Here is a 12311-nt window from a genome sequence, read left to right as displayed (position 1 = left end):
AAAATTGCAAATCAATCCCAGAACAACAGCAAAGGACCTTGTGAAGATGCTGGAGGAAACAGGTACAAAAGTATCTCTATCCACAGTAAAACTAGTCCGATATCGACATAACCTGAAAGGCTGCTCAGCAAGGTAGAAGCCACTGCTCTAAAACTGCCATAAAAAAGCCAGACTACGGTTTGCAACTGCATATGGGGACAAAGATCGTACTTTTTGGAGAAATGTCCTCTGGTCTGATGAAACAAAAATAGAACTGTTTGGCCATAATGACCATCGTTATGTTTGGAGGAAAAAGGGGGATGCTTGCAAGCCGAAGAACATCATCCCAACTGTGAAGCACGGGGGTGACAGCATCATGCTGTGGGGGTGCTTTGCTGCAGGAGAGACTGGTGCACTTCACAAAATAGATGGCATCATGAGGATCCTATAGCAAATTTGTGGGCAGAACTGAAAAAGCGTGTGAGAGCAAGGAGGCCTACAAACCTGACTCAGTTACACCAGCTCTGTCAGGAGGAATGGGCCAAAATTCACCCAACTTATTGTGGGAAGCTTGTGGAAGGCTACCCGAAACGTTTGACCCAAGTTAAACAATTTAAAGGCAATGCTACCAAATACTAATTGTGTGTATGTAAACTTCTGATCCACTGGGAATGTGATGAAAGAAATAAAAGCTGAAATAAATAATTCTCTACCATTATTCTGATATTTCACATTCTTAAAATAAAGTGGTGATCCTAACTATGGAGGACTAAAAGTGCCACAATTAAATAAATAAATACACCATTAAATAATTACTTAAATGTGTCATTAATTAATTAAAATTAGAATTAAATACATAAATGTGTTATTAAATGTGTCATTAATTAATTCAAATACCCGATTCATTTTATGTAAAAATACATATATAATAATTTCACTATTTACATTTACATTTCATGGTCCTGCGTTGGAGTGCTTCCTGAATTACTTAAAACTGTCAAACTGACCCATCAAAAGTTGGTAGGCGGAACCTAACGCCTGATTGGTTACCCTCTGCATCAAGCCAAGACAAATCAATTCCGGATAATGTCAGCAGGTCCTGCTTCTACATCCTCTGCTAAGTTTAAAATGTCTCTAACCAACTCCCTGGAAAGTTCACGGAGATCCTCCATTGTCTCTATCCAGGTTGGCCTACTCTACTTCAGACCAAAGCAATGGATCAGACTAGATTCGCGTTAGCCCGCCCACTGACTTTGATGGGTCAGTTTGACAGTTTTAGTAATTCATGAATCACTGCAATGCAGGATCATGAAATGTAAATGTAAATAGTGAAATAATTATATATGTATTTTACATAAAATGAATCGGTATTTGAATTAATTAATGATACATTTAATTACACATTTATGTATTTAATTCTAATTTTAATTAATTAATGACACATTTAAGTAATGATTTAATGGTGTATTTATTTATTTAATTGTGGCACTTTTAGTCCTCCATACCTAACTGACCTAAGACAGGGTATTTTTTACTAGGATTAAATGTCAGGAATTGTGAAAAACTGAGTTTAAATGTATTTGGCTAAGGTGTATGTAAACTTCCGACTTCAACTGTATCTGCTTCAGATGTTTACTATAAATCTGCCTGTGTAAGATCAAACGCCTACTGCTCAATGTCTTTCTGTGGTCATGCATTAAAATAATAATCCCTTTTCCTCTCTCTTTCTCCCTCTTTCCATCCCTCTGTCAGTTTTATCTCCAGTCCAGGTTCACCTGGCGAGGTGCCCGTTTGCTCCGCCCCCTCCTCCAGTTCACGCTGCTGATGATGGCATTCTACACCGGCCTATCGCGCGTCTCCGACCACAAGCACCACCCCACAGACGTACTGGCCGGCTTTGTACAGGGCGCCCTGGTGGCCTACTGCATAGTGAGTACACGCACACACACACTGAGTGTACAAAACATTAAGAACACCTTCCTAATATTGAGTTGCACCCCCTCCCCCCTTTTGCCCTCAGAACAGCCTCAATACATCAGGGCATGGACTTTACATGGTGTCGAAAGTGTTTCACAGGGATGCTGGCCCATGTTGACTCCAATGCTTCCCACAGTTGTGTCAAGTTGGCTGGATGTCCTTTGGGTGGTGGTCCATTCTTGATACACACGAGAAACTGTTGAGCGTTAAAAACCCATCAGCGTTGCAGTTCTTGACACAAACGGGTGCCCTGGCACCTACTACCATTTCCCGTTCAAAGGCACTTAAATCACCCTCTGAATGGCACATATACACAATCCATGTCCTAATAGTCTTAAGGCTTAAAACTCCTTCTTTAACCTGTCTCCTCCCCTTCATCTACACTGATTGAAGTGGATTTAACAGGTGACATCAATAAGGGATCATAGCTTTCACCTGGATTCACCTGGCCAGTCTATGTCAAATGTTTTGTCCACTCAGTGTATATATATATATATATATATATACAGTGGGGAGAACAAGTATTTGATACACTGCCGATTTTGCAGGTTTTCCTACTTACAAAGCATGTAGAGGTCTGTAATTTTTATCATAGGTACACTTCAACTGTGAGAGACGGAATCTAAAACAAAAATCCAGAAAATCACATTGTATGATTTTTAAGTAATTAATTTGCATTTTATTGCATGACATAAGTATTTGATACATCAGAAAAGCAGAACTTAATATTTGGTACAGAAACCTTTGTTTGCAATTACAGAGATCATACGTTTCCTGTAGGTCTTGACCAGGTTTGCACACACCGCAGCAGGGATTTTGGCCCACTCCTCCATACAGACCTTCTCCAGATCTTTCAGGTTTCGGGGCTGTCGCTGGGCAATACGGACTTTCAGCTCCCTCCAAAGATTTTCTATTGGGTTCAGGTCTGGAGACTGGCTAGGCCACTCCAGGACCTTGAGATGCTTCTTACGGAGCCACTCCTTAGTTGCCCTGGCTGTGTGTTTCGGGTCGTTGTCATGCTGGAAGACCCAGCCACGACCCATCTTCAATGCTCTTACTGAGGGAAGGAGGTTGTTGGCCAAGATCTCGCGATACATGGCCCCATCCATCCTCCCCTCAATACGGTGAAGTCGTCCTGTCCCCTTTGCAGAAAAGCATCCCCAAAGAATGATGTTTCCACCTCCATGCTTCACGGTTGGGATGGTGTTCTTGGGGTTGTACTCATCCTTCTTCTTCCTCCAAACACGGCGAATGGAGTTTAGACCAAAAAGCTCTATTTTTGTCTCATCAGATCACATGACCTTCTCCCATTCCTCCTCTGGATCATCCAGATGGTCATTGGCAAACTTCAGACGGGCCTGGACATGCGTTGGCTTGAGCAGGGGGACCTTGCGTGCACTGCAGGATTTTAATCCATGACGGCGTAGTGTGTTACTAATGGTTTTCTTTGAGACTGTGGTCCCAGCTCTCTTCAGGTCATTGACCAGGTCCTGCCGTGTAGTTCTGGGCTGATCCCTCACCTTCCTCATGATCATTGATGCCCCATGAGGTGAGATCTTGCATGGAGCCCCCAGACCGAGGGTGACTGACCGTCATCTTGAACTTCTTCAATTTTCTAATAATTGCGCCAACAGTTGTTGCCTTCTCACCAAGCTGCTTGCCTATTGTCCTGTAGCTCATCCCAGCCTTGTGCAGGTCTACAATTGTATCCCTGTTGTCCTTACACAGCTCTCTGGTCTTGGCCATTGTGGAGAGATTGGAGTCTGTTTGATTGAGTGTGTGGACAGGTGTCTTTTTTTACAGGTAATGAGTTCAAACAGGTGCAGTTAATACAGGTAATGAGTGGAGAACAGGAGGGCTTCTCAAAGAAAAACTAACAGGTCTGTGAGAGCCGGAATTCTTACTGGTTGGTAGGTGATCAAATACTTATGTCATGCAATAAAATGCAAATTAATTACTTAAAAATCATACAATGTGATTTTCTGTATTTTTGTTTTAGATTCCGTCTCTCACAGTTGAAGTGTACCTAGGATACAAATTACAGACCTCTACATGCTTTGTAAGTAGGAAAACCTGCAAAATCGGCAGTGTATCAAATACTTGTTCTCCCCACTGTATATATATATATACACAGTTGAAGTCGGAAGTTTACATACACTTAGGTTGGAGTCATTTAAACTCGTCTTTCAACCACTTCACACATTTCTTGTTAACAAACTATAGTTTTGGCAAGTCGGTTAGGACATCTACTTTGTGCATGACACAAGTAATTTTTTCCAACAATTCTTTACAGACAGATTATTTCACTTATAATTCACTCTATCACAATTCCAGAGGGTCAGAAGTTTACATAAACTAAGTTGACTGTGCCTTTAAACAGCTTGGAAAATTCCAGAAAATGATGTCATGGCTTTAGAAGCTTCTGATAGGCTAATTGACATCATTTGAGTCAATTGGAGGTGTACCTGTGGATGTATTTCAAGGCCTACCTTCAAACTCAGTGCCTCTTTGCTTGACATCATGGGAAAATTAAAAGAAATCAGCCAAGATCTCAGACATTTTTTTGTAGACCTCCACAAGTCTGGTTCATCCTTGGGACAATTTCCACATGCCTGAAGGTACCATGTTCATCTGTACAAACAATAGTACGCAAGTATAAACACCATGGGACCATGCAGCCGTCATACCGCTCAGGAAGTACACGCGTTCTGTCTCCTAGAGATTAACGTAGTTTGGTGCGAAAAGTCCAAATCAATCCCAGAACAACAGCAAAGGACGAAGATGCTGTCCTATATCGACATAACCTGAAAGGCCGCTCAGCAAGGAAGAAGCCAATGCTACAAAACCGCCATAAAAAAGCCAGACTACGGTTTGCAACTGCACATGGGGACAAAGATCGTACTTTTTGGAGAAATGTCCTCTGGTCTGATGAAACAAAAATAGAACTGTTTGGCCATAATGACCATATTGAAGCAACATCTCAAGACATCAGTCAGGAAGTTAAAGCTTGTTTGCAAATGGTTCTTCCAAATGGACAATGACCCCAAGCATACTTCCAAAGTTGTGGCAAAATGGCTTAAGGACAACAAAGTCAAGGTATTGGAGTGGCCATCACAAAGCCCTGACCTCAATCCTATAGAAAATGTGTGGGCAGAACTGAAAAAGTGTGTGCGAGCAAGGAGGCCTACAAACCTGACTCAGTTACACCAGCTCTGTCAGGAGGAATGGGCCAAAATTCACCCAACTTATTGTGGAAAGCTTGTGGAAGGCTACCCGAAATGTTTGACCCAAGTTAAACAATTTAAAGGCAATGCTACCAAATACTAATTGAGTGTACGTGAACTTCTGACCCACTGGGAATGTGATGAAATAAATAAAAGCTGAAATAAATCATTCTCTCTACTATTATTCTGACATTTCACATTCTTAAAATAATGTTGTGATCCTAACTGACCTAAGACAGGGAATTTTTACTAGGATTAAATGTCAGGAAATGTATTTGGCTAAGGTGTATGTAAACTTCCGACTTCAACTGTATATATATATATACAGTGGGGAAAAAAGTATTTAGTCAGCCACCAATTGTGCAAGTTCTCCCACTTAAAAAGATGAGAGAGGCCTGTAATTTTCATCATAGGTACACGTCAACTATGACAGACAAATTGAGAAAATAAAATCCAGAAAATCACATTGTAGGATTTTTAATGAATTTATTTGCAAATTATGGTGGAAAATAAGTATTTGGTCACCTACAAACAAGCAAGATTTCTGGCTCTCACAGACCTGTAACTTCTTCTTTAAGAGGCTCTTCTGTCCTCCACTCGTTACCAGTATTAATGGCACCTGTTTGAACTTGTTATCAGTATAAAAGACACCTGTCCACAACCTCAAACAGTCACACTCCAAACTCCACTATGGCCAAGACCAAAGAGCTGTCAAAGGACACCAGAAACAAAATTGTAGACCTGCACCAGGCTGGGAAGACTGAATCTGCAATAGGTAAGCATCTTGGTTTGAAGAAATCAACTGTGGGAGCAATTATTAGGAAATGGAAGACATACAAGACCACTGATAATCTCCCTCGATCTGGGGCTCCACGCAAGATCTCACCCCGTGGGGTCAAAATGATCACAAGAACGGTGAGCAAAAATCCCAGAACCACACGGGGGGACATAGTGAATGACCTGCAGAGAGCTGGGACCAAAGTAACAAAGCCTACCATCAGTAACACACTACGCCGCCAGGGTCTCAAATCCTGCAGTGCCAGACGTGTCCCCCTGCTTAAGCCAGTACATGTCCAGGCTCGTCTGACGTTTGCTAGAGTGCATTTGGATGATCCAGAAGAGGATTGGGAGAATGTCATATGGTCAGATGAAACCAAAATAGAACTTTTTGGTAAAAACTCAACTCGTCGTGTTTGGAGGACAAAGAATGCTGAGTTGCATCCAAAGAACACCATACCTACTGTGAAGCATGGGGGTGGAAACATCATGCTTTGGGGCTGTTTTTCTGCAAAGGGACCAGGACGACTGATCCGTGTAAAGGAAAGAATGAATGGGGCCATGTATCGTGAGATTTTGAGTGAAAACCTCCTTCCATCAGCAAGGGCATTGAAGATGAAACGTGGCTGGGTCTTTCAGCATGACAATGATCCCAAACACACCGCCCGGGCTTCGTAAGAAGCATTTCAAGGTCCTGGAGTGGCCTAGCCAGTCTCCAGATCTCAACCCCATAGAAAATCTTTGGAGGGAGTTGAAAGTCTGTGTTGCCCAGCGACAGCCCCAAAACATCACTGCTCTAGAGGAGATCTGCATGGAGGAATGGGCCAAAATACCAGCAACAGTGTGTGAAAACCTTGTGAAGACTTACAGAAAACGTTTGACCTGTGTCATTGCCAACAAAGGGTATATAACAAAGTATTGAGAAACTTTTGTTATTGACCAAATACTTATTTTCCACCATAATTTGCAAATAAATTCATTAAAAATCCTACAATGTGATTTTCTTGATTTTTTTTTCTCATTTTGTCTGTCATAGTTGACGTGTACCTATGATGAAAATCACAGGCCTCTCTCATCTTTTTAAGTGGGAGAACTTGCACAATTGGTGGCTGACTAAATACTTTTTTTCCCCACTGTATATAATGTAATGAAGAAAAAATATATATATATATAAATACTGTATATACAGCGGGCTTCAGTGGCCTACTCCCTACTGCATGGTGAGTTAGTCATTTATTGTATTATGACTGTAAGGCAGTGGTATTCAAACTTTTTCAGTGGGACCTCAAATTTCTTCAACCTGAATTTCTGGCAACCTCACACCATCCTAAATCTAACGACACACCCTTAAAATCTGTACATTTCGATTTTTACATCAACAGATAATGATTAATTCATTACATTTCCATGTCTCTTATCAAAATTAAGAGAACCAATGAATACATTTACTCAGTTAAATTGTCTTTTTCAAATCATCTTTCTCAAAAACGTCCCATACAATAATCTGTACTAGGGGTCACGACCCCGACTTTGAATACACTGCTGTAAGGGTTAAGGTTAAAGGTTAGGGTTAGAGGCCAGATGAGAGAGAGAGAGAGAGAGAGAGAGAGAGAGAGAGAGAGAGAGAGAGAGAGAGAGAGAGAGAGAGAGAGAACTACAAGACCTTTTCCCTCTCTTTTCTATCAATCTCTACTTTCCCTTCCCTCTCACTCTCTCTCCCCCCTCTGTTCCCCTCTGATTCCCTCTCTCTACACCCCTCTCTCTCCCTTCCTCTCTCTCATTCTCTCTCCCTCTCTCTCTCTCTTTCTACCCCTCTGTGAAATAAAGCAGGCAGTGAAGTGAAGAGAATCTTATTCCCTTTAATGAATAGCACATTGCCTGGAGCCAGCTCCCCAGAGTATGTGTGTGTGTGTGTGTGTGTGTGTGTGAATCCCTACACACTGTAGTTGTGACACATCGTCTTTCTTGGTTGTTGGCAGAAGATTTTCATAACCATCTACTAAGCCACATGGTGCCAAGGAAAATTACATTTGGTGAGGGGAGAGAAAAAGGGAGAAGGAAAGAGAGAAAGAGGGGGAGATTGGTTCATTATTTTTTCTTTGGTGGGAGGAGGGGGAGATGAGTGGGATTCTAACACTTTAGAGCCGTGGTTCCCAACTCCAGTCCAACCGTACCCCCAACAGAACATATTTTTATTGATTTCTAATCATCAGGCCCTAAATGAGTTGAATCAGATATGTTTGTCCGGGGCTACAACAAAAATGTGTACTGTTGGGGGTACTCGAGGACCGGAGTTGAAAACCACTGCTTTAGAAGTATTTAAGCCTCTCGATAAGCTATACTAGAGAGAGGAAGGTACGTACCACTATCATCCATTTACCCACAGGCCTTTTCTGACGCCTGAATGTCTATAGAAGCAGACAGATATGTCAGGCCTCCTCTATGTATAGTTAGTGATCTGTTAGTGATGCTGAAGGCCTATCTATGTACACTTCCCCTTACTCATGCAGTCTGTGAGCGAGGGGTTAGTTTAAGAACCACACACGCAACACATGCACCTGCCTGTAGCAGCATGAGGTTTTAGACACACGCTATGGGCTGTGCTAGGTTCTGATGAAAGCCACAGGTTTTGTGGGGCGCTGTGTTCTCTGTACACCAGTAGCCACAGGGGGTTGGGGTTACACAGCAAGACGTGCCTGTTAGGTTTAGACACGCTCACCTGCTTCCTGCCACATCATGAGTCACATGGTGTGACAGAGGACTCTAAACATGACTGGCAGTGTTATTAAAAATAGTAGAATGATGGCAATCTCTGTAGGGAAAATACAGACCTGTCCCAGGCTGTACTCAGTGATGGAGGGATCTGATGAAGGGAGGACTTCTCCCTGCCTCCCTGAGACAGTGTTCCCCCTTTAAATGTTCCACTGGCATGTTTCCAGTAGGGCCACATTAAGGAGCGCACTGTCCTCCCTCGCCTGGTTTGTGTTGCTGAGTCTGCATTTCTCACACAATAGGCTGGGAGGTGGTGTGTTTGCGTGCGTGCGTGCGTGCTTGTGTGTGTGTGTGTGCACAGGAAGCCTCGGTGCTGTGATGAGGCCTCGGCCAGCCAGGGGTCAGGGGTTTGAGGTCAGAGGTGGTCAGCAGGGGGACAAGGCCTGCTGTGATTGGATGACTACGTCCTTGTGAGGACAGCGGTTTGGAATGCGGCCCATATCTTTAACAGTAGTGGTCAGAGATACTGTATGATACCATTCACCACTCTGCTCAAAACACTGCTACACACACACCACATATATGAATTCACATTTGTACGCATGAGCTCACTCACGCACACTTACACACACTTACACACACATACACATACAGACACACACACACACAGGGCCTGTTGTTCTAGTGAAGTCTATTATGGGTCTCCCTATGATGATGTCATGACTCAGTCAAAGGTCATTAGTAAAGGTTGTTAAAGGTCATGCTCTCACAGCAGGCTGTCTGGAATCTGACCCCTGACCTCTATATCTGTCCCCATCAGCTCAGCCTGTTTGGATGTGTGGGAGAAGGAGAGAAGGAAGGGGGAGAGAAGGAGAGAAGGAAGGGGAGAGAAGGAGAGAAGGAAGGGGGAGAGAAGGAGAGAAGGAAGGGGGAAAGAAGGAGAGAAGGAAGGGGGAAAGAAGGAGAGAAGGAAGGGGGAGAGAAGGAAGGGGGAGAGAGGGGAAGAGACTATGCTGTTGCTAAGAGCCTTTTCCATAGGCCCACTTCCTGCCCAACCTGCCCGGTTTCCCTTTTGGCCAATGATGTCATCAGGAGCTCCATATCTCTTCGTCCCTCACGGGAGACTCAGGAGGAGGCAGAGGGTGGAGAGAGGGGGAGGGGAGGGGTGAGGAGGAGGGAGGAGAGGGCTGAAGAGAGAGAAGGAGAGAGTGATGACCTCAGGAAGAGGCTGGCATTCCATTCCTCTTCCTCCCTCTGCCTCCCAAGTAACACGCTAGGGCACAGTGAGCTCACTACCTGAGGGGGAAGGGGGAGACAGGGGGAGGAAGAGGTTGGAGAGAGGGCTGAGGAAAGAGGTGAGTAAGGGAGAGACATCTTCAGCCTGGCTCCCTGTGTTCTAGTCCTAATAATGATGATGATGGTGATGATGATGTAGGGCTGTGGTCACTGTGAGCCATATTCAGTCATTTCCTCTGGTCAAATTCCTCACTCTAGCTGCTTATTATGTGTAGGTATAGTCCTTTAACATCTCTCTCTCTCTCCCCCCCAGGTGTTCTATGTATCTGACCTGTTCAAGCCACAGGAGAAGCCTACCTCGCCCCCTCCCTCCCCCATCAAGAAGGAGCTCCTCCCCCCTGCTGACATCATCGAGCGGAACAACCACCACAACATGGTGTGAGACAGGCCCGCCCCTTCCCCTGACCGAGGAGCCTATCACAGCGCTTCTCGCCTCCCATTGGACAGTAGAATGTAGCGACCAGAGAGACTATGGTCGCATCTCAAATCGCACTCTGTTCCTTATATAGTGCACTACTTATCACACCAAAGTAGTGCACTACTTAGGGAATAGTGTGTTATTTGGTCCTGCCCTGCAGAAACCACTATCCAGACTCTTTACTACTATTGTTCTTACTACTATTCTGATTTGAGCCCAAGTTAGAGCAAAAATTAAATAATAAAAAGCTAAAAGACAAGAAGTTAGAGACAGAGAGACAGACAGACAGCAGTGCAGAGCCACTGAAACTGAACACTTCGTAACCACACAAAGGGAAAAAAGTGTCAAAAAAGAAATGAATGAATGAATGAATGAAGGAGCGAAAGAGGCCTTGACATAGGATAACAACTTCCTTAGTAATAGGAACGATATTACTGCAATATTACTAGCACACGACACATCTAGTATATGAGTAACAATATAGAGTAGAATAACTTACAGCACTATAATCCAGTTCACTGTCAATTATCACCACTCGCCACCATATGGAGCAGCTATAAGAACGCTTGTAGATGCTTACGTATAAGGTGAAGTTAACCTGTAACTAGTTAACTTGTCCAATGCCAGCTACTGACTACAACAACAGAAGGAAGAGACCTGGAGATGAACCAGACACAATGGGACTCATTTATGGACTCTTGGAAGATTAGTCCAAATGAGGACAAAAAAATATCCTTATAAAAATCTAGTTAAATCCTCCTCTAGCTTCTACCTCCAGGTATAGAAGTTTGGACTAGTCTAGTTGTCAGCTCAACAAGCCTCTTATAACTGCCCCTATGAGTAGCCTAACCTGAGATGATGCTTTCTGAAAGAGGGGGGTGGGATGAAGAAGGGGTTTATGAACGAGGTAGGGTAAAGGAGGGATATTGATTAGTATTAGTTTGCGGGAGTCAAGGGGAGGAATGGAGGGAGGGGGAGGTAAATAATAAATCTCTTAGCCACCTGTCACCCGGTGTGGGGGCGTGGCTGTGCCATGCTGCCATCTGATTAGCTGCATAGGTGGGGGTGTGGTCTGTTACCATGGATGTAGGGTTGATTGACAGCTAAGCTGGCACATTATTATGGGATAGGGGCTCTTTCCGCTGGCAGGGAGGGGCTCTGGCCCACCCAGTCACTCATTGGCAGTATGTATGTGTGTGTCCTGTGTGTCACTGTGTGTGTATGTCCACTCTGTGTGTGTTTTGTTTGTGTGTGTGATGTGTGTGGGTTTGCATGTCTTGTGTATTTGTGTTTCTGAGTGTGATCGTATTTGTGTCTATGTCTGTGTGTGTCTATGTCTGTGCCAAGAGTGTGTGCCACTATGTGTGTGTTTGTGTGCGTGTTTGTGTGTGTGTGTGTGTGTGTGTGTGTGTGTGTGTGTGTCAGAGAGGGCCAGGGGTGGAGGGCTAAGACCCTGTCTGGAGAACATTCGAAAACTGTGGAATGAATATTTTTATTTTCTGCTACGATGGATCTTTAACATGTTCAGTGCTAGTCCAGTAATGTAATTAACTAACCGCTCCCCATCAGCCATTTTATTTTACAGTTCAGTTTACTTAGGGGAAATCTCAAATGGCTCACTATTGCCTATAGAATGCTCTTCTTGCTAAAAGAAGTGCACTAGATACGGAATAGGGTGCCATTTTGGACAGGCCTAAGACATCTTCTCAACATCACCACTTCTAAAACGTAGCACATCTTTCTAATCACGTTTAGTCCGTCCTATCATTTAAGCAAACCCTTTTTTCATTTTATAAATATATAAATAATGTATAGTTCACTAAAATTAACTGTGTAAGATATAATTTCTTATGTTTAGCTATTGTCCACTATGAAACCACAACCTGTGTTATCTACCAAGTGCTGCTTAAAAAGCATTGATTGACAGA

General features: G+C 43.5%; 1 protein-coding gene across 2 annotated transcripts in view; it reads left to right on the top strand.

Annotated features, from left to right (window-relative positions):
- The window catches only part of LOC121533331 (phospholipid phosphatase 3), a 38818-nt gene extending 27176 nt beyond the window's left edge, over nucleotides 1–11642 (top strand). For both annotated transcript variants that reach the window (XM_041839161.2, XM_041839162.2), the window contains exons 6-7: nucleotides 1732–1908; nucleotides 10219–11642. In XM_041839161.2, the coding sequence (XP_041695095.1) occupies nucleotides 1732–1908; nucleotides 10219–10347 (306 nt within the window). In that variant the 3' untranslated portion in view covers nucleotides 10348–11642. The remainder of the gene's footprint in view (nucleotides 1–1731; nucleotides 1909–10218) is intronic.
- Nucleotides 11643–12311: the final 669 nt, after the last annotated feature.

The sequence above is a fragment of the Coregonus clupeaformis genome, chromosome 20 (assembly GCF_020615455.1).
Source record: "Coregonus clupeaformis isolate EN_2021a chromosome 20, ASM2061545v1, whole genome shotgun sequence".
NCBI classification, from domain to species: Eukaryota; Metazoa; Chordata; class Actinopteri; order Salmoniformes; family Salmonidae; genus Coregonus; species Coregonus clupeaformis.
Note: the sequence above shows the minus strand (reverse complement) of the source record. Positions and strands in the feature narration are given on the sequence as shown.